At 39.9% G+C, this 27,217-nt stretch overlaps 1 protein-coding gene across 10 annotated transcripts in view; it reads left to right on the forward strand.

The window, feature by feature from the left end:
• Nucleotides 1-27,217, forward strand: part of PARVA (parvin alpha) — a 98,449-nt gene that overhangs the window by 43,038 nt on the left and 28,194 nt on the right. For 8 of the 10 annotated variants that reach the window (XM_037899833.2, XM_043550239.1, XM_037899831.2 and 5 more), the window contains 7 exons: nt 14,243-14,332; nt 14,433-14,503; nt 15,672-15,774; nt 18,407-18,547; nt 20,562-20,677; nt 24,733-24,791; nt 25,871-25,890. In XM_037899833.2, coding sequence (XP_037755761.1) covers nt 14,243-14,332; nt 14,433-14,503; nt 15,672-15,774; nt 18,407-18,547; nt 20,562-20,677; nt 24,733-24,791; nt 25,871-25,890 — 600 coding nt within the window. Of the gene's footprint in view, nt 1-1,530; nt 1,895-14,242; nt 14,333-14,432; nt 14,504-15,671; nt 15,775-18,406; nt 18,548-20,561; nt 20,678-24,732; nt 24,792-25,870; nt 25,891-27,217 lie in introns of those variants that run through there. The other 2 variants (XM_043550242.1, XM_043550241.1) reach the window with 2 other exon arrangements.

Here is a 27,217-nt window from a genome sequence, read left to right on the forward strand (position 1 = left end):
TGAATCTGAGACTAATAAAATGATTAATTTCTTCTAGATTACAGGAAGTAGAGGTGAAATCCTGTTTGAAGTTGTTTGTGGGAAGCGAAAATGGATTGACAGGAGTGTGTACTTACAAAACTTTGCTCCCCACCCCCAAGCATGTGCTTCAGACCTGAATTCTAAACTTCCTGACTAAACAGACTCCTGCAAATGTTATCCCTCAGAAAACAACCCGACTTTGGTTATTACAAAGCTCTCATTCTTGCCCACTGAATACTACTGTAACTACACCCAGGTACATTAGTTTAATTAGACAGGGTCCTCCTGGAACTATGGTAGGTACAAGCAGCGTTTTAAAGAGGAAATCAGAGGAAAGACCGAGAAAACTTTCGGTATTTCATTTCATTTTTTCCACAATTAACTGGTGTTATTCAAATGGCAGCACTCTCACCTTCCTGCTCTGTGAGGACGCGGGTGCTGATGCAATATGCCAGGTGGATAGCCCTCATTACTGTAGAGGGCTACTCAGCAGAACTTCCAGGAGAGAGGTTGGAGCTCAGTGAACATCCCATCAACCACAGTGTTTTCATTAAGGAACATATGTGAGTTAAGTGCCCCACCTAAAGCTCCCCCATGGCTACACCGTGATCGGTGCAATGCAAGAGCCTTTTGTAGAGTACATTGTATCTTTTCTATGATGGGTCACTTCAGAACCAGGACCAAGGGTGAGTGGTGGTTTGTAGCACAGATGAATAACTCTGAGCACCCCACGGTGTCCATTTATGACTTTGGCAGTGGTAATTCCGATGAAGTTTAAATGGAAACTAGAAAGGTAACCACTTTCTGCTGCTCAGGATGGAGCCAGTCATGTGTCATTTCCTCCTTGTGCTCCAAGTGGAAACAGGCGTTCAGGAACTTTTACAGCTCCTTTTTTAATATCTTCATAGCAATTCAGTTTTGACACCAAGTCAAAACTGATTATTATTTCATCTGGTCCTCTACTAAGCCACAATCACTCTAGAGCGGAAGAGGATTATATATTTTCCTTTCCCAGGTGTTTTACTGTCCTGTGATGTCTCATGCATTTTCACTCCTTGCCCTCCAACTTTCTGTATGTGATTGTTTCCATTTTAGGGCCTGATCCTCCTCCTGTTGGAGTTTTGTCATCTATTTCAGAGGGAGTAGGACCTATAGATGGAGAAGAGGCACAGTGGGTAGGAGTGGAATTTGAACTTCCCTTGTACCATATTACATTTGCATCTCAATTCTGGAAATATATTTTAATTATTTGGCTGCTTATGTTGATTTTCACTCTTCAACCACTTTTAGTTTTTTTTATCATTCTGCACCTCTGATTTTTTTCAAAACCAATGCAGGCAAAAATCCAGGTGTTCCACTTCCTGTTGCCATGTCTCCATTCTGCCCTGCCCCATCCTTTTAGGATAACAATGATTCTATCCCAAATTGTAAGGGGGAAAATACCAGTTATTCAGCATTAGAACTGGAGTCTGAGATTGCATGAAATTACATGCCTTACAGACGCCATTCGAGTTTTTCATTCGATCATATGACAGGTAAAGATATAGTCAAAGCTGCATCTTAGCTCTCCAGACAACAACCTGCCAAGCTGCGAAAGGCAGATTTAGTTTGTTTTGCAGATGGTCTATGAGTCTCATGTGGCATCATATTAAATTATATAGGCAGTCAGTCATTTGTTCTGAAGTGATGCACTGAGCTGAGAGATGTATCAGGAGCGTTCTGTTGGAAAACAAGCTCAACAGCTACGAATACAGCTTCACAGAACAGCAACAAAAAGGGGGCCTTGAAATACCTTACAGACAGCTCCTTGTGCAGATAAAATGAGGGTGACTTGGATAGTGTATAATGGGCTGTGGAGCCTTTTGCCCTAAAGGTAAGAGATCCTACACTACTCATCAGTGTTTTTCATGTTTCAATTTCTATGGTGTCTGAGTATTACTTTCTGCACTTACATTTTTGTAAGGGGTGTTAATTTTTGTTTTCTAATATTTTAAAATTGAGGGCAGGTGGTTATTGTCCTGTTGCCTTGGTCAGACTTTGCATTGTGAAGCTCCCACCAGTTAACAGTGGAAGACAACATTGTAGTTTGTTCATTTCAAATGTCATTCTGGATCTCAAATATTTCTACAATATGAGATATTAACTAGGGTGTGATTCTAGACCCACTGAAGGTCAATGCAAGTGTTACTATTAACTTCAGTGAGTGCAGGATCAGACTCTTAGTAATATCTGAACCAATGTGAAAATTATATGAAATAAACTTCAGAGTCTGAATTTCTACATAGGGATAAATTGCTTAGTTTAGTCAAAAGCATGTTTCAGATGAGGATTTTCAGATGGGTTTGTGTGACAGAGAGTACTTTAGTTTTTCATATTATTTTCACTTCACTAAATATTTCTTAATACGAATAGCTGTAAGTAATTGTTGTTTTCAATCCACAAGCCCTTTTGGTACATAAAGCAGTTTAAATAAGATGCTATTGAAATTAAATCAATATTTATGACTTTAACATCTGCAGGTTGAAAATTATGTTTGGAGTCCTCTGAATTTGTGTTAATGCTATGGAAAATCCGTTTAAGATTATTTACTCAGATTCTAACATGTGTCCAATACAAAGTGGCAAAACTTTGAATCTGCACTAGAGTTACTATTAGTCTCAATATTCTGGATGTTGAAAAAAGAAGCTGGATATTGAGGAGTGTGAGTGAAGTACACTTAAGAGGCAGTATGTTGTAGGTAGCTATTTCTAGTGCTATAGCCCTGCTTGATGGGAGCTAGCAAATGATTGTATGAGCTACTTCTTGTTCAAAGTATCTTGGAAAGAACAACAGCAAAGTATGTGCCGTTCACAAGACAGTTTATTCCTATAATGCTGTTGCTGATATTGTGTACCACTTGTTTTCTAATTTAACAACGTGGTAATACTGTACTCCAACAAATAACACCAGTACACCACTTCCCTGGGAAGAGGCAACCGGAGGCTAGAGCAGGTGATTGGGTTTAGAAAGAAATTACTGCAGATTGGGAATGCACAAGAGGATTTATGAAGGGTTCATGAAGAGTGATTCATAGGGCATGATGAAAATTCCCAGAGCTGAGATATAGGAGCTAGGATGGTCTCGTGATTATGGCATAGGACGGGGAATCAAGAGGTTTGGGTGCTATTCCTGTATGACTGCAAGCAAGTCACTAGGGATAGATTTTTAAACACCCAGCTTCCCTTCTACAGGTACAGATTATCTACACAGACAGGGAGGCTGAGTCTTGACCCAACTCAAAATGTATCCCTTAATCAATTTGTGCATCACTTTTTCCCATCTGTAAAAAGGGCATAGTAATAATTTCCTACTTCCCTGGGATGTTGAAGCTGGAGGGTAGGGATAGGATACAGAGTGACCTAGACAAATTAGAGGATTGGGCCAAAAGAAATCTGATGAGGTTCAACAAGAACAAGTGCAGAGTCCTGCACTTAGGACGGAAGAATCCTGTGCACTGCTACAGTCTAGGGACCAAGTGGCTAGGCAGCAGTTCTGCAGAAAAGGACCTAGGGGTTACAGTGGACAAGAAGCTGGATATGAGTCAACAGTGTGCCCTTGTTGCCAAGAAGGCTAATGGCATTTTGGGCCGTATAAGTAGGAGTATTGCCAGCAGATCGAGGAACGTGATCATTCCCCTTTATTCGGCATTGGTGAGACTTCATCTGGAGTACCGTGTCCAGTTTTGGGCCCCACGCTACAAGAAGGATGTGGAAAAATTGGAAAGAGTCTAGCAGAGGGCAACAAAAATGATTAGGGGGCTGGACCACAAGATTTATTAGGGCAGCGTGAGGGAACTTGGATTATTTAGTCTGCAGAAGAGAAGAATGAGGGGGTATTTGATAGCTGCTTTCAACTACCTGAAAGGGGGTTCCAAAGAGGATGGATCTAGAGTGTTCTCAGTGGTACCAGATGACCGAACAAGGAGTAGTGGTCTCAAGTTGCAGTGGTTTAGGTTGGATGTTAGGAAAAGCTTTTTCACTAGGAGGGTGGTGAAGCACTAGAATGGATTACCTAGGGAGGTGGTGGAATCTCCTTCCTTAGAGGTTTTCAAGGTCAGGCTTGACAAAGCCCTGGCTGGGATGATTTAGTTGGGGATTGGTCCTGCTTTGAGCAGGGGGTTGGACTAGATGACCTCCTGAGGTCCCTTCCAACCCTGATATTCTATGATTCTAAATTAATTAACTTTGGTAAAGTGTGTTGAGAGGTTACAATGGAAAGTGCTGGCTCATTCCCTGTATTAACTGAAGAGTAACTTAGTTTCCCCAGGCTAGGGTCCTGGACACTTGTATTGGTTTCCCAGCCATGCCCCTGAGACCTTACTCTGCCTCCAAGTTTTCTGAGAACATCTTCTTTTTTAAATTTTCAGTTTAATTTTCAAAGCAAAGCATAAAAACCTTATTACTGATTGAAAAGAGTAGCAATGGCCCAGAGCACTGGTTCTCAACTTATTACACAATGTGTTACCTGGGCTGCAGGGCAGCAGTAACCTGGACCCTGACCCCAGACCCGTGCCATGTGAGGGCGGCTGGCTGCCCGCCCTGGACCCCTGCCACGCAGCTGCTCCAGACCCTGCGGGGCTGGCTGGGAGCCCCAGACCCCGTGGAGAGGGCCAGCTGCCATGACCCCGGGTCTCTGCCCCTGCAGGGTGGGCCGGCTGCCCTGACCCTTGGTCCCTGACCCTGCCAGGCAGGCTGGCTGGCCTGGACTCCGGGCCCCTGACTGTGCTGCGCCAGGCAGCCGGGAACCTGGCGAACCCTAGCACGTGGGCTGGCCTTTAGCACGCAGCTGAGCTGGGTCGCAGCTGTGTGCTAATTGTGCCCCAGGTGGCCCGGGGGTTGACAACCGCTGGCCCAGAGTCTCAGCTGTGGCTAGTACACATTAGGTATAGCTGTGAAGGAGGTGGACACAAAAGATTTAGCTGCAGCTCCCTGATTTCTGGAGCTGGTTCTATAGCTGGGGCATAGATTAGAGAGCATCTGGGCTATTCTAATCTATGTCATATGACTAGGGCCCTCAAGGGGCTTTCCACTAGCCAGGAATTGCCAGAGCCCTAATGTGCTCCAGCCATGCCCTTCCAATCCCTCAAAAATCCCTCAAATGCTCCTTAGCTTGTGGACAATAAGGGTGGGAGCTATGCTGGATGAGGGCTCATCTGTGCCAGGGAAATTCCCAGCTAATGAGATTCTAGCTTGGTTCTGACATGCTGCTTTCTCTTATGAGTTTTTACAAACTTTGGATTTCTTCACAAAGTGCACCAAAAACGCAGCTGAAAATGAGGCATTCTTGGCCTTGTCAGTTGTATAAAACAGTCGAGTCCTTAGTGGAGGTATTTCTGTGTCATCATCTTTTAACACATGACCCAACTTTTTTTTACATTTTAAGTTACATATTTTCTATACACTACTCTTAACAACATCTTGCACTAATGCAGCACCATTCATTAGAGGAACTGAATGCTCTAACTATACACACATTAACTGAGCCTCATGACACCACTGTGCCGAAGGTAAGTAGTGTTATGCCTCTCCTGCGGAAGAGTAAAGTTGTCCAATGCTGCAAAGAAGATAGAGCCCAATAGAGCCCAAGAACTGACTCCCTGTACACTGCTCTAACCACTAGGCAGCGTGGCCTCTCAACAATGAAGCTACAGTTATAATTGCTTATAATCTGCCTTTGGTTCATCAACATACAGGCTTCCAATGGCTTTCCTATCTAAAAGGTCGCTGTCAAGGTTTCTGGGCCTTAAAATGAACATACTTTGATAGACACTACATGTTATCTCTCTCACATTAAAACACGTAGACATGTACTTTTCTTGAAGCAGTAAATTACAAAACAGAATCCTAAAGTCTAGTTGATTCAGAAACTGTCAATGGGTTATAGAACCTGCTGGCTGTAAGAAAATAAAAAATCAAATTGGGTATTCCTTAAGCACTTATGCTATATAAATAACAATAAGTGGCAGTGAGGTGGAAGAAAAGTCACCAGTTGCCTGAACTAAGAATCTTGAAACAGGAACTAACTTGTTAGGCAGGATCGCATATTGAATTACCCTAAGAAGGATGAGGAGGAAGAGACCAATACATACATTCTTCCCATCAGCACATGGCAGTTAATTCAGTATCTTAAAACATAGTGGCTTGTCTGAGACCATGATTCCCAAACTGTAGGTCCTGACTCTCCAGAGAATTGTAGAGAGCAGGCAGGTCACAGGAGATTACACAAAAATATTACATTTTACAAAAATTAAATGCATGTAAAGTGATTTTTAAAACTGGATGCACAACGTAAGTCCACTAATGGTGTGCCCATTTTAAGGTGATCATATTGCTGAAACATGAGACCCCAGTTAGATGTTCAACTAGATTAAGGACGAGTGAAGGATATGAGCATGTGCAGCAGGCTACTAATAATAAATCACACCTGTCTGCTGTATTCTTCTCTGTTCTAATCTCTCCAGGTCACATTGATCCTGTGTTCCTTTGTGTTTGAGACTCTTCCGGTTTGGTATCATCCACATGTTTTATCATGATTAACTTTACACCAAAGAAATCTTATTCATAGGGCATGTTGAATCACAAAGGAGAAGAACTTGAAGACCCTCATGGCAGAAAAGTTTGTTTGTTTTGTTCCTCTTGGTTGTAAAAATATCTGGAAGTTCTACATAACTCCTGGTCTTCTGTGAAGAAGATGTTTCTTGAAGACGAACAGATGTTTGTCCATTATGATAGAAGCAGCTCCAGGAGCTACAATTTCAGAACTACAGTCCTGTTTTGTGCATATGCTACATATTTGTCCTGGAAAAGAAACTTTAGTTCCCTTGCGAATATAACATATGTGCAATCATTTCCCTAAATCCACTTGAAAAAAATGCGAGGCAGATCATGGGAATGCAGTAGGGCTAGTATTACTTTTTCTCCTTCAGAAAACAAGGCTTGTGTCCACAAGGAGAAATGAGCAAGAGATTCAGCAAACCATTGTCACGCTACTAGTAGAACAAATGTGTGCCCTTACATTCCTGAGAACTATTTTTGCGATTTCTCTGAGGAATAGACAGAACTTTTTGAACTGGAAAAGACTTCTTGGAACAAATCTTTGGTTTTCTCTTTTCTGCATGAACGCTTCTTGTTGATGTTGGATAAGTTGCTTGGTAATTCACAGAACATTAGGGGAAAATCAATCCCATAAAATAACGCCCCCCCTCCCCAACTTAACTCAATTTTTGGAAACCAAATAGTGTAATGAACTGGCTGCCTTCTGTTGGCTGGGAATCAGGACTGCTCCTGTCTTTGTTTAGGACTCTATACTGCAGGCGGCTACCTGAGATTTTCTTTCAGCTCAAGTGGTAGAAGCCTGTGCTTTTGGGGCGAGGATCTGAGTTCTATCGTTGCTGTCACCATGAAGTTCTGAGTGGATGTGGCATGCAGCATAGTGAGAACTATAAGTCCGACTTGGCAATAAATTTGTCACCATGATAACATAAATTTTTCGTGCAGTGGTATCACTAGCAGACCAAATAATAACTTACAGCTGTCCCCTGCCACTGCTGAATTGCGTAAGAACCAACAAGGCGTTAAAAATTGAGGCTATTTCCAGGAGCTTCCATCTAGACCAGACACTTTATTAGTCATGGTATGTTCTGGAAAAGTCGTAAAATTTCTGTTTGGTACTATTTGTCCTTCTGGGGAGGGGGGAATTAAAAAAGTAATTTTGGATTCTTATCTACCTGTCTTCCCTACCCCACCTCGTGGTTTTTTCAAGCATATTGAAAACCCATACATGAGATGACATGTTTTAATAGATGTGTTGAGAGAATCCAAAGGAATGAATGGAATCATTGGCACCTACATTAGATTGACACTGGATCATTTCTTACCTGTTATAAATCACAGGGGAATGCTGAGAAGGGTCCTTTATCCCAAACAGGAATTTGGAAGCATGCAAAGTTCAGTGGGGCTGAGTGTCTTGTGGTTAAGGAGCAGTACAAGTGGTTTTGTAAGGAGTCCTTTGATCCTTCATAAGTTCTCTTATTCATGATGTGTAATCTGTGTTTTTTCTATTTATTGCATGGGGGAAGTCAGATACCAGCAAAAAAAGTATTTAAGTACCAGTGAATAGCTTTAGACATCTAAGAAAAGTTCAATTAATTTGTACTATATACAAGAGAATTAAATTGTAGGATTCCCTCCCCCACCACCCACACATCTTTTCTGCTAGGTTTTGTTTAATGGAGAAATTAAACATCCAAAAAAAATGGACCCTTTTAGAGAGTATGGTTATTAATGCAGGAACATTAAAGTGAGACACGTTGTTGTAGTCCAGTTTGCATATTTACTTTTACAAATGGTTGGCTTGGAGTCAGCAGTTAATGGAATGAGAATGATATTCCTGTGCAGATCATTTCCTGAAAAACATTTTCAACTGCAAATATATCTCTGCTTTTCTTCCCTCATTTGTTATGTCTTTGAGAATGAATGGGGAGTAACATTTACAACTTAAGGTTTATGTTCTGAAAACACTTTTGACAATGATCCCCATATAAAAAGGCCCTATGTGTATGTTTCTGCTGTTTTGTGCTGTGAATATCAAATTTCTGGTGGATGCCATGTCATACTCTGCTAACTTGTAAACATCTACATATTCACTTTCATTGTACACATACTGTCTTTTGTGTGGGTTTCTTTTGTCTCCAAATTAAGGTTGAGCTGCCAAAATATATATCAAGTGAATTATCCATGCAAGAAATTTAGGTGCTAACATTTTAGATTGTTCTTTTCTTTTCCCTGTGTGGGTTGATAACGGGTCCCTGTACTGATAGGATGTAATGTTTTGAAGGATCCACAAACAAGTTATACCAGTTTGCTTGAACAAATGGTATCATTTGTAAATATTAATTTTGGCACTTTGAAAATATGCCATCTCTCTCTCTCTCTTCTACCCCACTAGTGACTCTAGATCTTCTCTCACACCAGTGTAAGTCAGGGGTAACTCTTCAGTAGAATTACATCAGAGTAAAACTAGAATATGTGAGAGGAAAATTAGGCCTCTGTTGGGCTAGGCCCTCACCTGATGTAAATCGGTGTACTCTCATGGTGTACTCTCACAGTGTACTCTTCAGTGGATCTATGTTGATTTACACCAGATGAGGATCAGACCCAGACTGTTTATCACTTGTTAGTTTTCAACAAAAAACATTAAAACTGCATTCTTAGTGCCTGATCCAGCAAAGACTTTGAAGTCAATGGAATGGCTCAGATGAGCAAAGCTGTTCCCATTCACAGATGTTTACAGGATTGAACACCTAGGGCCATAGATGCTCCACAGAAAACCTGCACATCAGCAGGGAGAATATGAGGGCAAAGTGAGCCATCTAATTTTGGCTCCCCTGCAAACTTTGGGGATTTTCCAGGGGTGGTTTTCTCACCCTTCTCTCCCTTTGTTAATTTAAGAGTGGAGAAGGTTTTTAAAAGAGAAACTATGAGAAAGTGGGGGAAAACCAAGTTTTTTACTTTTACTGTTTTCCAACTGGAAAAAAAAATCAGAAAAAAATCAGGTTTCCCTCCCGTTTTCTCCTACTTTCTTACTTTTTTCCCAACAAAAAAGAGAGGAAAAGGGGATAAGGAGGAAACTCTAAAAATGGAAAACAAAATGTTTTTGATTTCCAAAAACCAAAGCAAAATGACATTTTAAGTTGAAATAAAACTAACATATTCATTTTGATTTATTTAGATCTTTCCCATGGAAAGCTGAAATTACTTGACTGCTTTTCTGACCATCTCTAGTTTAAGGAAGGAGCTTAGGGCACAGGGTGTATATTTGGTACATACGTGTTTGGTATGTGGGTGTATATGCAACCCCGAGTCTGACAGTGGCAACTGTGCAGCTAACTGTTTTTGAATTAGTCCCACAACAAGCAAGAATAATTTGAGATAGGCATGCTGCATATGAGGCCCATGACCATCCTGAGTATGAAAGAACTCTGACAGTGTTGCCAACTCCCATGATTACTACTGGGGTATTTTTTTGTAAAGCCCCAGATCCTGGAATCATGTGAAGGCAGCCGAATCTCAGCTTTCGTCAAGGAAATAAAAGTATATTTCTAGCCCTCAAAATTACAGAGGGAAGCTTGAAAATGTGAACACTAAAAGCTCAAATCCTAGAAAGCAAATAAAAAGAACCCCAAATTTATTTATCTAAAAAAACAAAAACAAAAAAACCCACCCTCATGACTGTTTGGGACCTGACCTATGATTTTGAACACTTGAGATTGGCAATATTGTACTAACCCTTCCAACATTAGCTCTTCAAACATTAAAGTCCAAACCTACTCCCAGCAAAGTCAGTGGCATGCTCCCAGAATCCAGCCTTTGTTCTTGTGACACTTGATTTAATTTTGTAAGTGCAGAATCAGTAACACTGTGGAAAGAAAGAGCTGCAGCATACAGAGGAGAACACTTTTAATGCTACCTTATGACATATTTTTTGTGTGATTCTTTTGTAGCATGTATTGTATATCAAACCACAGAGAGCATATCAAATGACATCGCATTTCTGAGCTCAGTTATATTATATTGTAAGAGAAGTTTTACTTCAAGTCTGAATGCCATAAAACCCTTCATACTAAACAGAACAGTGTAATGCTTTCGACAGAGAAAATAAATACATAAAACTCCAAATGAAACTGTCTAATAAATGCTGTGTGGAGCAACAGGGTGCATGTATTAGAGGAATTAAGCCAATTTAAACTGTGTGGGGAGTACTCCATTTTCATATGTGCTCATCAGCTTCCACTGATTTCAATGGCAGTTGGATACATGCATCAAAAGGTAAAATTTGGCTCATAGCACTCACGTGGATTTGTTAACATAGGTTTATGACCTTCTAATGCTAGATTTTCTAAACTGTTAAGAACTCTATCCAGCTGTAAATAGCTGCTATGGCTGCTCTTGATATACGCCCTTGGGCTCCATAGCTCTGGGGCCAAAATCATGGTGGGCATAATTGGAGGCAACTGATTGACCACTGATACCTGCAGAGCAGTGCCTACTTACTCTAGCAATGAATTTGGCATATGGGGGATAATCATAAGTCTGAGGAGGAAACTGTCCCTTCCTCAGCAGGAGTTTTAACTGGGAATTGCAACTGTCAGTATGAGAAGAGATTTCTCTGGGCCAAGTGTAACTCCCCTGACTTCAGTGATCTCACAGCAGGGGTAAATTCAACCCTGACCTCCACCCAGCACAATAACCATATAAGCAACTTTGTGAATAGAGGGACTGAATCTCCTCCTAGTTACACAAACATAAAACTGGCATAAATCCATTGCAGTCAGTAGAGTTACTCCTGAATTTGCATTAATGTAACTGAGAGGAGAATTAGCCCATGATTGCCTAGATCCTTGGCTGCAGTTGGGCAGCAATCACCACAGAGGAGACAGCATTGTAGATGTACATTTTGCACTCATGCCCTGATGCTGATCTAATGACTCAGCCAGTCTCCAATGTAAAATAGCAGAGCCTGGGGGATGTTCTACTTTAGCCCAACTGTCAAAGATCCCTATGGGCCATTCTGGCAGCTGGGGATTGCTGCAGCGCAGGGTGCCTTAGCTATGTCCTCTTTTCTTCAGCCAGGCCTGCTTTGCCATGGGACTGGGTGGAGTGGGTGCAGAAATTTTCCAGTAGTCAGATCCAATGGCTTTAGAGCAGTGTTGCACCACTAGGGTGGCATAACTCCGCTGTTTTGTGTCAGAGAATAGGTCTGTGTATTTAAGAATGTAATAAAAATCTTTATACTTTAAAAAACCCAAAAACCTCACTGTTCATAAGCAGCATCTCATTTCTAAACCCCAATGTCTCCTCTGGTTTAATTTTTTCCTGACAATACTACAGGACATTGGGCTATTTTATGTCTCGTTCATTTGTGAAATGTCACTATTAAATCACAAAAGTTCCCTCAAACCTGTGTACCTCTGTTTTTATTAAAGTACTAGAGCTACTTTAGTGATTCTTTATGTAAATTAATTAAAACACATAAATTAATAAAATACGATTTTAAAATGGACTACTCTGCTGAAATGTTATGTAGTATGCAAAGCCATAACCTAAATCGAATTCTTGTGTTGAGCTATAAACTTCTAAACATATAGTAGTGGTCTGTGACGGAAATTCTTAGAAATCCCATTGCTGTATTATGCAATACATTTCGCTCTCAGCACACACAAGCTGACATGATATATACTTTTTTGAATGGTCATTTCAATATTATATATTTGTGTGTGTGCGTGCACACAAAATAAGGAGTAACTTAATTGTCATTCCGACGAAGTGGGTATTCACCCATGAAAGCTTATGCTCCAATATGTCTGTTAGTCTATAAGGTGCCACAGGATTCTTTGCCGCTTTTTCAGATCCAGAGTAACATGGCTACCCCTCTGATACTTCATTGTCATTGGAATTACACTTGTGTATAACCAATACACGTGAGAGAAGAATCACATTTCATGAGCGGGTATACACTATAGCCTCAAGATTGCAGACTTACAACATATCTGAGTAATTTTAGCATGTGAATAGTGTCATTGAGTTCAATGGGATTACTCACTTTCATATGCAGGATCAGTGCCTATCAGTGAAATCCTGTCTTCACTGAAGTTAATTACCAAACCATACAGATTTTATTCATAATTAAATTGGTTAGATTAAATTGGTTAGACATGTGACTAAAATTAGCTGGGTTTTTTTGTTTGTTTGCGTGGGGGTCGCTCTTACCTTCCTGAGACTTTGCTACCATATTGCAGTGCAACACTGGACACATAGAGGTTAAAAAGTCTGCCTCCTATGGCACTAGTGTACCCAATCTCCTGGATGAGGAATCAGCCAGTTTTGCCAATGGCTCTTGATGGGGAGAGGACTGCTTGACTGTTTCCCGGTCTGTCCCCTGCTAGGAAGAAAAACTAGCTGCTTCCTCTCGTATGTCCTGCCCAAGTAGGGCTGGTTGGTTGGTCTGACCCTGCTAGTCAACCAGCTCCTCTGGAGGGTGCAGCCAGGGATTACAGGAGCCAGCTGGCTGTAGCAGATTTTATTCACTATACTCCCTTATCAAAATGTATGTGAATAAAGTTTTCTACCTAGAAACCTGTGTGCTGAAATCCTTCATGGGCATAAAGATTTCAGTACATAGAAGTCTCTGTGTGGAAGTCTTTTATTCACTGAAGTTTTTATGCCCATAAAGACCTTAGAACATAAAATCAAATGGAATAATAAAACCAATAGTGATTGTCTCTAGGGGGACATGAGCAGTTAAAAAAAGCAATTCCCTTTATGTGTAAACAATTACTGAGATTGTGCATGCTGTGTCAAAATCAGCCTCGGTGCAATTCCTCTAAATTCACTGGAGTCACATGACAAATTAGATTGGTCCATTGCTCTCAGCCTTCAGTTTCAGACAATATCCAATAATCCAAGGAACTATTATTGTCAGCATTATCTTACTGTTAAAATAGCCACTCAGAGCCACTCTATATTTGTGTAAAATATAACACACACACACACTAACACACACACACAAGCAGGGTAAGAGTATGGAGTAAAGTTACTATTTTAATGTTAAAGATGTTTGTTTCTTCTAAGTTGCTTTTGTGCGCTTTAGAGTAACAAGCAACAGTCGTCATTGCTATGGCCTTAATAGTATCATCTTGTGCATATAGAACCATTCCTCCAAAGGGCCCCAAAACATTGCCAGATGATAGAGCAATAATAATACTTGCACTTTATAAATGTTTTCAAATCAATGCTCACAATCTCCCTGTGAAGTCAGTAGGTAAGTATTATTAGCCCCATTGTACCCAGGAAGTTGAGGCAGAGAGGTGAAATTATTTGCCCAAGGCCACAGACCCAGTGCAGGGCTGGGAGTAGAATTCAGGACCTCTAGACTGTGAGTGAATCTGATCCTACAAACTCTTCTTGGTAGTCACACTGACCTCAGTGTAATTACTCATGTCAGAACTACTCATATGAGTAAGGTTTTGTTGGATTGTGCCTCTTATTTTTGTTGCCCTGAGGCTTAGGCAATGGGTTCATGTTCTTACAAATAAATGAATATAATTAAAGTAGCTGTTAACAGGGGAGAAATAGTAAGTAAAAGTGGACTGAAATTTGACCACGCTTTCTTTTTCGTTTTCTAGTGTCTGAACTACAGGAAGAAGGAATAAATGCCATTAATTTACCTCTCAGTCCAATTCCATTTGAACTAGACCCTGAGGACACGATGCTGGGTAATTCACAAAAATTTTACATCTTAACATAAGCACCTGATGTAAACTATAATGTTATAAATGTATAATTTTTGTAATATCTTTTTTTTTAAACTCATAGAGGAAAATGAAGTCCGAACAATGATTGATCCAAATTCAAGAAGTGACCCCAAATTACAAGAGCTAATAAAGGTAATGGAAAGCATGCACACACTTTCAGATTTCACTGTAAAAAGAAAGCTAAACTACTTTTTCCTTTTACCTGACTTCTTTCATCTGAACACTTCAAAATACTGTACGAGCAATTAACAGCGCACATGTGATATTCTGGGGTTCAATCCAGACCAGTGAGGGCTTGTATCACCACCTGCCCTGTATCTCTGGGTGCTTAAATGCTTTGCTGCTGTAGCTTACAGCCCTGACACCCACAGCCAGTAGACAAATGCAGGAGACCAAGCAGGCAGTTTTGGGGAAATTTGGGACTGGGAGTGTGTTGGGGCCACCCTGCAAGTAGTAACCGACGTTGTTAGAAGCCAGGGTGGGACTGCTTTGTTGTAGGCAGATTGCTGGGGTCAAAGCACTAAACCAGGACTTCATAGTACACAGACACTCAGGGAAGTGGAGCCCACTTGTCTGCTGGCTGTTGGTGTCTGTGCTGTGAGCCACAGCAACACAGCATTTAAGGCACCCAGAGTTACAGGGGGGGTGGTGACACAAGTTCCTGCTGGTTTGGGTTGAACCTCAAAATGTGACAGCGCATGTTCTAACTAAGTAGGTAAAGTATCAATTTTTAGATGAGGTACAAAGTAGTTAAGTGATTTACCCAACAGTACAAAGCTAGTGACAGAGTCTAGGATAGAACCCAGGAGTCCTGAATCCCAATCCCCCTCTAATCATAAGACTACTGTGATTTCCTCTGTAGCTCCTTTCTCTATCTTATACCAGGAGCATCAGTAGGTAGCTTCTTTAGAGGCTGACTTCAGTAACTTTGTCCTCTCACTAAGGGCCTGGTACAAAACCAATCAATGAAATCAATGAAAAGGCATTGGCCTAAAAGGGCTTGCATCAGTCCCATATCCAGAGCTCTATGCTACCCTGATCCTTCCTTCCAAGAAAAGTTAGATCGGTATCTCCTCTGTGTCATGCACTCGGTCACCATTGGTGTAACCAGCAAAAATTTCTTATCCCCTTCTATGCCTGAGTCTGTCCCATTTGCTCCTGTTGGAACGCCACACCACTTGCCATTTTAGCACTGGTGCTCTCTTTGCTGAGTGTTTGCTATCGTTGTATAAAATGACATATGTTTTACATTGCTAATACACAATGCATAACCCTGACAAATTTTGTGTTCCTCCTATAGGTATTAATTGACTGGATTAATGATGTATTGGTAGGAGAACGGATCATTGTGAAAGACCTTGCTGAAGACATGTATGATGGACAAGTATTACAGAAATTATTTGGTAAGAAACTATATATGTATATATATGCATTCTGTTGGAGCACTTTCAGTAAGTGGGCCACTCATTCCTAGTTAGAAGAGGCTTGGTATCATTTTACATTTGTTGCACTAAAATGATATAAAAATAGCGCAGTGTTCTAAGACCCTTGAACAATAGGCTGTATCCTGTAGTATAAAGGAAGCAGTTTTATCAACTACATTGTACTATGTGTTACACTGTCGTTGATAAAAAGATTATAATGCATACCAGGGGTGCTGGAGGCAGGGTTCTAGTATTGGCAGTAAATCTCTCTCCAATTAAATGTATTATCTGCATGTGTGCTGTAGAAACTCAACTATGTGACAAGTGGAAACCAAGTCTGAAAGCGAGGGGATTTCCATTACAATGGTGGATGTTTTTAATCTGTGCTGTTCCATAGTTTAGTTTATTCAAATCTCAAAGTCCCTCTGGAAAGTTGAAGTTTCTGTCTGATTTGAGGTCTGATTTAATGTTAGTGAGGTAATGATACCCAGTGGGCTGCAAACAGCTTCAACTGAGAAAGAGAGAAAGAAAAGACTATGAAAGCAGAGCTGGCATGTAACTTAACTGTTGGCTTGGAAGCCACTTTCTTGGTGATTACAGTAAAATCCAGTATCTGAAACTAATCCTGAAACATTCTATGAGCAGTTCTAGTAATGGTCATGCAGATCAGGTCCATAAAGAGATTGTGCCTCTATGAATGATTAAGAAATTGAACACATTGTGATTCAATTAATATAGCTCTGTTCCTGTATTGGATCCGTGTGGGCAGAGCCCCACTGACTTCTGTGCAACCCAAAAACATACATCAGACACAATCTAATTAATTTACTATAGATATTAATATTTCACTTACTTGGGCCTGATCCAGAGCCTGTTGAAGTCGATAGCAATCCTTCCACCAACTTCAACAGGCTTTGGATCAGACCTGAAGATTTAAGGCCCGGATCTCCTGGTGCTCATGCAAGAGGCCCTTTGACTTTGGATCCTTGCAGGAGTGGACTGTTAGGCTCCATTTCTTCTCCCATTGCAAGATTTGCCATTGACGCAAGATAAACTCACAAGCTGACTGTTTCTTTTGTGAAATTCAACTGATGGGTGATTAACTGTTTTATTTGTGGTGGTGGTATCAGGAAAGTTTTATTGCTAAATTATCCTTACGTGTTAATCAGTGGTTGGGAGGAGCCTGGCAGTTTAACAAAAACATTGTCAAGCATTGTCTTTGCTAATAATGATAATGGAGCCTGATTCTGGTCTCATTGACACCTATGCAATTCCACTGACATCAGTACAGTTATTCCTGAATTAGGACAGATGTGCCCACTGGATTTTTTCCCTTTGCTTACTATCAATATTGAAAGCACCTTCAATGAGTTTGTTTTGAAATTACGTCTCCATTGATAATACAATGTGAGCGTTTAGGATGAAACATTCAGAGCAATGACTGGGAGTCAGAAGCTCCTTGGTTATAATTTTTGCTCTTGGGCAAGCCACTTATCTTCTCTGTACTTAATTCCACTGTATTAGTTTCTTAAACTGTAAAATGTGGATACTTATACTTGCCTACTTCACAGGACTGTTGTGAGAATTAATCAATTAATGTTGATAAAGCAATTTGCAAATGAAAAGAACTACTGCATAGGAGTGATAAATATTATTAATAGCAATATTTATCTTTTTTTAAATAACAAATGCTTCTGACAAATTTCTGCTCAGTAAAAATTTTGCATTCAGATATTCCAGGATTGGAAATTATATTTATGGATGGAAATCATACAGTCATCTAAGACCTTATGCACATCCAAATTATTAGATAATTTCACAAAATTATGGATGAAAGAACACTATTTAAATTAACCAATACATTTTGTTAAAATTGGGTTGATAAAATATCTTTAATCATCACTACGCTCACTTTTTTCACTTTTTTGCTCTACCTTGAAAATATGTTTGTGCCATTTTCTCATTGCACAGACCTACTGTGAGTTAAATTAATTAAAGTCCTTGTCTATATACACAACTAGCAATAGTTTCCAAAATTAGTTTTAAAAATTGATTTACTTAAACCACTGCAAATCCCTGTGTGGACTTACTTCCACTGGTTCACACCTGGCCTTTATTCATGTTGCTTAAGGCAGTAATTCACTGAGAGAGAAGCTGTTGGTCTGGAGTGGACGAATCAAACCTTTTAAAGCATGATATTTGTCTCTATCAGGCTTGTTGCTCTGTAGCTCAATTTACTTCTGTGCAGAAGATCCCTGGTGGTAGAGCTGTGGAGGCAGCGTCAGCATGTTTAGCCCCCTTAGATGTGCTCTAGAAGGAGTTGCATCCAACCCTTCACTAGTTTAGACTAAAAGGTTAGGGGGAATAAGGGAAAAATGTGGGTGATATTGTTAGGATTCCAAAATGAGACTGGAAATCCCTTTAAGGGAAAAAGAGCATTCTTCACTGAGCAGGCTGAGAAATCAAGGGTTAATTTTAAAACTGTGATGCCTGATATCTTCCAAAAATCCATTGTAACAGAATGTCTTCACATATATTACTCATGGTACCTAGGGTTAAGGAGTAGACTGGCTGGTTGTTGTTTTTTTTTTTCCTTCCATTATCACTTCAGAGAAACTTGAGAGTGAAAAACTGAATGTTGCTGAAGTCACACAGTCTGAAATTGCTCAGAAGCAGAAGTTACAGACAGTTCTTGAGAAGATCAATGAAACCCTCAAACTTCCTCCAAGGAGCATCAAGTGGACTGTTGACTGTGAGTTGCATGTTTCACAATGGAATGCTCGTTTGTTGATAGTATAGATACTATAGTTCCCAGCTGCAATTCATGAACATAGAATAGTAATTCCACCAATTCCTGCCCTTTCTGGTGGTAGCTGCACAGTAAGGGGAGGGTGAGAGTGAATGCAGCAACTTCTCTCTTCATTCTCTGCTGATGCTCAACCTTTCAGGACCAGATTTTCAAAACATGACATCTGTGCACTGAAATGTGCCTGCATACCTGTTTGCAGCTGCATTTACCATATGTATGTGTGCAAAGGTGTTACAGCATGCATAACTGCAGTATTTAGGCACTCAGATATCCTTTTGCATGTTATGTGCATGTAATGTGCTTGCTAGATTGGATCAAAGCCAACTGAATATATTTAGGGTGGAAATTTGGCTCTACTGAAGTCAATTGCAAAACTTCTATTGATGTTAGTGGGGTTAGGATTTCCCTAGCCTTTAATGTATTAAAAAAAGAGCGATATTAACAGCTAGCAATGCAGGAGGGAGCCCACAGTGGTCATGATTTTGCCCACCCTGGGACCCTTTAAAGGGGCCTTTATTTCAGAAGGTGGGTGCTCAGCTCTTTCTGAAAACCAGGCCCCTTTAAGGTGTCTCAAGGTGGGCACCCAGAATCACAAGGTCATTCTTAAAAATCTTGGCCAGTAGGTTTATAGCAGTATTTTTCTTCCCCCACCCTGAGCCACGTTCCCTTTCATCTCCAGAGTCCCACTGTCAGCATAAATCTATGGAGGGAAGAGGTAGGTGTGAGGAGGCAGGGTGAACGTTAAGCATAGCTGCCTCTCCCTCTCATCCTATCATACTTTTTGCCCTAAAGTTTTCTTCCATTCCCTCCTGGCTCCTATACTGCAGGATGTAAGGGGTGGGAGAAGGGCGGCCCTGTGATTGACTTGTCTTTGTTTTAATGTGTTACATGTGTTTGTGAGTTTTAGTGCTAAAGTAGGAGATTGACAGCAGTGGCTCAGGCCAATTGTAGTACGAGTAGGTGCAGGTCAGTCTTCCTTATCCAGCTTTGCCAAAGCACCTCATTCCTGACCTGTAGTATCCCCAGCAAAGTTTGCCAACTGTGCCAAATCATGTGATGTTTTTGCAGAGAAATCTCTGGCACATGTTTGTGACTTAGATTAGAAGTGACGGAGCAGAACATTTCGTTGACTCTCTTACCATTTTACTTGTGTAATAAACTGACCAATAACTACTAAGTTGTGTATGGAAAATCGGCAGCATTGTTTTGTAGCTGTCAACTATCATTTTAGAGTGTTGCCCTAAGGAAGCCTCAAAATGCAGTGCAAATCTGGACACAAGCAAAAATAATAAGAAAGAAAGTACTAAAGTTAGAAATAGATTCCCCTTTGATGTCAGTGGGTTGATACTTGATTACAGCTTACCTACAGTAAGTCCTTTGATATCTTGTAATTCTTGCTAGTGTTAACTACCCATATGAAACCTGCTGAGAAAAAGCTAAAATAACAAGAAGCACTATAACAAGTTCATGAGGAATGTTTGAGTCACTGAGTTTAGTAAGTTATTGCTCAAGGCTTCAGCCAAAATAGGCTCATTTATCACCCTGCAGACATTGTGACACTTAAAAATGAATAAAGTGCATGTTATGAATACAAAAATATCTAATCCATATTGAAATAAAGAGGATAAAGGACCAACATAGATGGCTGTTTAAGCAGCCGTACATAAAATCTGGCTTTTGGATCAGGTTTAGATTTCCACCTTCCCAGGCCAATGGCATCCAGACATATTGCAAAAGCTAATTTTTTATTTTTTTTTTGCACTTCATTTCTACTACCAGCTGATTTATGGAAAGCAGGAAGGCAGTTGAAGAAAAGGTACCCTGATAGCAGCCTCCAGTGAGTCCAGATGCCAAGGGAAAAAGTATCCCATATTCCTTGGTGTTCCTGCAAGCAAAAATAAATATTTGCCTTAGTTACTTTTCCTTATGTAACTTGTGTTTTTAATATCTATTTCAGCTGTTCATGCAAAAAGTCTTGTAGCAATACTTCGTCTTTTGGTTGCATTGTCACAATATTTTCGGGCACCAATCAGACTCCCAGACCATGTGTCCATTCAGGTTGTTGTTGTCCAGGTAAGAAGAACATAGCTCCTGGAAATGATTTTGAAATTGATTGGTGAGTTTGTTGAAGAATGAATCTAATACACGTATATGCAAGTGCATGTGTGTGTGCACCCATGTATTTTGCTGGCTGACAATGCTTCAAGCAAAAGGCAAAAGAACGAGTGTTTTCCCAGATTGAGCCGTGCCTCAGAATATCTTATTTTGATTGCAAAGTGGCCAGACTATGACATTAAGATGTATTAAATATTATTGTTGGAATGTATTTGTCTATTTATCATGCAGTATGATCTCTAGAGTTAATATTTATCTCATTTCTGACGGTCTTCTCCCTGCCCCTTCCTAGTGCAGATATTTAAATCAGCCCTTGCACTGAGTGATGAATTGTCACCATTTATTAAATCCAAATCCATGTTAGGTGAATAAATATTCTTTTTCAGCCTTATATACACTAATCTAGTCTGATTACAAGTTTTGGCTCTTTCATAAAGAGACCATCAATTGGATTTTTCTGTGCCAATCACACTCCATATTAGAGCCCCATCTGCCTAAACTTTCCAGGTTTTTCTGTTTATTTTTTTCCTACTAAACTCAATTCTATTTGTGCTTGCTATATTTTGTTCTGCTTCTTGCCATTTAATCTGCTTTCCCTTGTCTACAAATCAGTTTTGCCTTTATTTTTCACAGCTTAGTAGCCTTTACCTTTTTTGTTTGTTTATGTTGTTTTCCTGGGGCTCTTTTGCGGTATCTCTTTGCAAGGAGGCATTATTTAGGCTCTCTTCAAATATGCATGACTTGAAGATCTATTAGGCAAATCTAAAAAATTAACAGCTCTTATTTCCACCATTCACGTGTCAGAAAAGAGTTTGAATTTGGTAATTTACTAGTAAAGAAAGCTCAAGGGGAGCTTCTGGCAGATATATCACTGAAGGCTGAAATCCTGCTCGTTGGCTTTAAAATGACAGTTGGTGGGCTTTCTCCAAATATGATCAAAGTGACCCATTGTGAGACAGCACTGATAGGTGTAAGTCTTGAGAGGAAAATTACTTTCAATCAAACACTTTCCCTTCCTGATTTAGATGTTATACGAATATTAAAAAGATGAGTTTATCTCAAAGGGCTAATAACCACCATCCAAGAAGCCAAGAATGTACCTATCAGGTCATCCTTAGGAAAAGGACCAAATGGGGAGAGGGAAAAAATGTGAAAAATATATCCATAGGGAGCCAGATCTTGCACTCTTCTTTATTCTGACAAAACTCCCATTGAAGTCAATGGGCTTGATTCTCCTCTTATGTAGTACAATGGTGTAAATCAGGAGCAATTCTACTCAAGTCAGTGGAGCTACATGAGTATAAGAGTATGTCTTTTCTGTAATCACAGCTCATTTATGCAAAAAGTCTTGTAGCAATACGTCATCTCTTTTGGTTGCATTCATAATATTTTCGAACACCAATCAGACTCCCAGACAATGTGTCCATTCAAGTTGTTGTCCAGTTAAAGATAAACGTAACTTAACTCCAGGAAATGTTTTTGAAATTGATTGATGAGTTTCTTGAAAAACAAACCTAATACATGTATGTGTGCATGCTAGCTTTAATCTACCTAGCTTGGATCCCAGAGCAGTCAAGCAGCAGCAGCAACAGGGGCTTCAGGTCAGTCTGTATAAGCCTGCATAGAACCCTGGGTAATTACTCGGGGAGCTAGCTTGTGCTGAAGTATATGCTACTGTGGCTTCACTGCTTTGTACCTGACCCAGATAGTTCAAAGATAGCTTGCCTACACAAGCTGTAATCATACCCTGAAAAGCATTGTTAAGTAGGGGGCAGAATGAGAACCAGGTTTTGCTCCAGCACGGACCAAGCAGGACTGGGTCAATGTGCGTGTTTCTCTTCTCCTACACTGCTGTAAATCAGGGGTAAGTGCACTGGAGCCAGTGGAGTTTCACTGGGATAGAATCAGTGCAGTATAGGAAGAGATTTAGCTCCACTGAGCCAGATCCTCAACCGATATAAATCAATGTAATTCCACTGAAGTCAATGCAGCTGCATCGATTTACAGCAGCTTAGGATCTGGCCTAGTATTTTTAGAATAATTCATCTTTGTTTTTTGATCCGTGTGGTTATTTTATACACAGTGGGCCTGATTCTAAATACCTTGTGGACCTGCAATGCCCATTTGAGTGAAATGGAAGTTTCAAGGAACAATAAATGCAGCCTTAGGCCTTTTTTCACTGTTTACATTAGAATGCCCAGTAGCTTCAAACTCTGATATATTCTGTAAAATAAGGTCATGGCAAAGAAAGCTCAATAGGCTATAAGAGGCCTGTTTTTTAAATGCCACTGTTTGCAATTTGATAAAGATAGAGGGAATGTGTGTGAGTGGAGGTGGAAGGGGGAATTGGAGAAAAATACATTAAAAAAAAAAACAAACCTGAATGTGTTTCAGGTTTTTGTTATCAGTTTTATACACACAAAATATGAAGGTTGCAGTGTTGGCTGGGGTTAGTTTACTGAAACACAAATTTGTTTCTGACATAAATAACATGATAAAACCCAACAGGTAATCAGGACAGTGCTTATGAAAGAGTAATTTTAACCTAGATTTGCTTCCATTGTTTTGCACAAAAGCTGTTGGCAATTAGAGTAATTAAAAATCTAGGTTATAAGCCGGTTTTTGAAAAATGATGCACTTGGATCTTCCCTGGTTCATTTCTGTATATTATTCTCCTTTCTCTCCTTTAGATTTTTCTATTGACAGTATGGGTATCTTTTTTTTTTTTTACATGCGGTAAGAGTACTGTTAAATTTCCACTGAAGCAAGTGGGAGTCTTCAGGAAGAGCTGGATCATGCCTTAATTTTGAATTTCTTTACCCTGTATAATATTCAAATGATTATGGGGCAGAATTACTTGGACCCAAAAGCACTTCCAAAGATATATTCATTCTCTGACGTTGCAGAATGGTTCCATACTTCAGTGTCATGGGGCAGATTATCAGAGCAATAATCACCAAGTTAAATTTATGGGGCCTAATCCTGTAGTTCTTGCATAGGCTCCTATTGACTTAGTGGGAGTTTTGTCTGAGTATGCACTGCAGCCTTGGGCCATAGTAAGGCAAACACTGCCAAATTTGATGACCGCCATTGATTAAAGTTAACAAAGAGAACACGGAGAGAGGCAATACATACATGAAATGTGTACTCCAAGGCGAAAAAATGGCAGTGATCAATGTAAGGGAAGGAACTAAGGAGACTGAGGCTGCTTCCTTTGTCAACTAACTCATACATTCTGACAGTCAGTCAGCTCCTGAGTCAGTGTATAGCACTGACCACTAATTAGCACATGCAAGGGTCTTCCTGTGTGTGGGCCTGATCCATAAAACATTGAAGTAAAACTAAAACTGTCTTGGGATTTGGATCAGGTCCTGCGTAGATTGTCCTCCATTTTGGAGTTTCTTCCCAAACAAACACAACCTCTAATGCAGAGAGTAGTGAAAAATGGCAAGTTTGAAATAAAAATAATGAGGAGGATGAAGAAAGGGAACAGGGAAAGAAAGGACAGCTAGAATGGGAGTAAAGGATTGCAAAAGCTGGTACTGCGTGGGCACCCTTTGCCTGGGCTGGTTTTTCAAACATAGGCTGCAGTTCAGCACACGGTCTCTCTTCAGCAAACCTCCTGTGTGTGTGTGTGCTTAAGCTGTTTCATGTGCTTTGCTGAACTGGAGCCTTAGATAGAAAAGTGGGGGGCGAGGGGGGAATGGAGAAAGGGGAAGAAACGATTGTTTAGTCCTTAGGTTCTCTGTTACACGAGGTGACATTTCAAGTCTCCTAGTATTATACCATTGGTGGCCATTCTTAAATTTTTGTGTTAACAAGTAAGTTATCTGGACTAAATTCTGTGGAATACATACAAATGGAAATAAAATAATACAGTCAAGTCTGAAAAAAAAATGAAGTTTTTTATTTTTATGTTTATCTGATGACATTTGTAGATCATAGATATTTTTTATATTACACTAAACATTAAACTGTAATAAACTAAACAAAAAACAATTCTTTTTTTCCAGAAACGAGAAGGAATCCTCCAGTCCCGACAAATCCAAGAGGAAATAACTGGTAACACTGAGTATGTCAACACCACTCTTGCCAGCAGTCCAGTAATTGAACACAGATGTGTCTCAAAAATTCAACCATTTGGTGATATTTAGATTTCATTATTGGGGTTCCAGGAGGGATCATGCTTCAGCTAGTGATTATAGTTTAGTCTTTGCAAGGCTTTCAAATATGCCTCTCAAAAGGTAACATTACCGAGTTGGAATTACTAATGACAAAGTACTTGCAAATCTCCAAAAGACTGAGACCAAAGGAAAGGTAGAGCAAATATGTATGAAATTTGTGCATTTGAAGAAATCTATATTGCATCCTGTTTCAAATACTGTACATTCAAAAGTGTCTGAATAAGTTTTCAGACAGACAAGAAGAGGGGTAGGTCTTATGCTTTTACCTTTCACAGTTTAGTTGATGAAGTGCTAAATTATCTCAGAAAAGAAAAAACTGTTCCCAAGTATTTCATTCACCATTAGGCTCTGAAGAAGCATAAGTGACCGTGGTAAAACATTTACATGTGATCTCACAGTGCAGTGTACAGTGGAAACATTATTCAAATCCAGCAAGAAGCAACAGCAGAAAATCCTACTTTCTAATAGAGTGAGGAGTGTTCAGGCTAATGACTCATTATTAATCCTTATAGGTTTATTACAAGTGTGATATTTATGTGAAGGATCAAATGAAACAAAACTCTTAAATACTTAAGAACCTAGTCCAGGCGTTGTTTTGGCTAGCACTTTATTGTAGTGGCCGTGACAACTGGATATTTGGGGCAAAGGGAAAAGAGTTCATGAAATAAACATAGCAAAAACCTTCTCCACAAGTGAAGGCATGTTGATTGGGCTTAGCAGTAGGAAGTGTACTATTTGGTATCAACTTGAACCTTTATTGAAGCCAACAAGATTATGTTAGTTGATGCTATGAGCCAGAGTCTCTAGTGGGTAAATTGGTGACACACCATTGAACTCTATTAACCTACTCCAGTTTACACAGAGCTAAGGATCTGGCCATATATGCAGTTTTCTTGTCCATCTTAACGAAAAGCATGAAGTAAAGTAAATGAGATACATAATAATTTTGTTTTGCTTTTTACTATAGGGCATTATCCGGAAGGTATGGTAAGTTTCATTTGATTATTATCATTTTCTTGAGGCTACCAAAGCGTACATTAATTAATTGTCCTGCAGCTGATCCGTTCATTCAAACCATAAGTAAGGCCAGGATTTGCAGCTTCCTTGGTAAATATATAAATAAACGTGTTGTAGATTGGGATGGCAGTTAACAAATTAGAGAAACTTTGATGTCAGCATAGCCATTTTTAAAACAAACAATTTCTTATGCCTTTCAGCAAATGCTATTTTAGAGATGATTGGTGATTTCACCCCAGAACTTCAATATAAAAGCATTAATGATTAGAGGTTCCCAACATGAATGAAAGATGATGTTCCATAATACAACTGCCATTCCTTTTAGAGAATTGGATGCTATGCTCTTCTTTGCTTGCAGTGGAGAGGCTTAGTCTCTTGTAGTTGAAAGAGTTGTTATGTTTTTATCCTGAGATTGCACCTTTAATGTCACTGAGACTAAAACCATGAGCAATGTTCATCTGGTTTACATAGTTTATTCACAGCTGAGTTCAAAAACTCTGGTCATGGAGATGCTTTTTGGGTCAGACTGTGATACTCTTACTCATATTGAGTAGCACCTACTCCATGTGAAATCACCACTGAAGTAAATGGGACTGAGTAAAGTTATCATTCTAGCTCTTTCTATTTAGGAAGGGCAAAAGCAGCTCTCCGTGGAGTCATTTTGTGTCACACCAATTACTGGCCAAAATGGAGTAACTTGGAGATGATTCGAGCTCTCTCTTTCTTTTTAGAAGGTGAATGCACTGTTACATCAGTGCTCCCACCTCTGGTAGGTTGGCTATCTGTCATGGTCTTTAAGAGATTGCTCTAATTTCAATGGGGTTGTCCTGCAACCTGGGACATTAAAATGTCACAGGACACATTTCAGGGTGGCACAAAATCATCTGTACCAAGCATCATATTACAACTGTGACGTGAGGACTTGTTATAATGTGGTAATGAACCAAGATCATAATGCAATGTGGGCATTTTATGCACTTTGTTACAAATGTTGCTCTCTCAGTGACTGCTCTCTCAGGTTTTTATATGGGTAGATATTGATTGTTGTTAATTCTCAGGGAGAAACTTACAGTTCATTGTTCAGATCACTTCATAAGCAGCCCAAATCCCAGCAAAAATCTATGTTACTGGTCATGTTCTCTGTGTATATAAATCTCCCCACTGTATTTTCCACTGAATGCATCCGATGAAGTGAGCTGTAGCTCACAAAAGCTTATGATCAAATAAATTTGTTAGTCTGTAAGGTGCCACAAGTCCTCCTTTCCTTTTTGCGGATACAGACTAACACGGCTGCTAC

Source organism: Chelonia mydas, chromosome 6, assembly GCF_015237465.2.
Source record: "Chelonia mydas isolate rCheMyd1 chromosome 6, rCheMyd1.pri.v2, whole genome shotgun sequence".
Taxonomy (NCBI): domain Eukaryota; kingdom Metazoa; phylum Chordata; order Testudines; family Cheloniidae; genus Chelonia; species Chelonia mydas.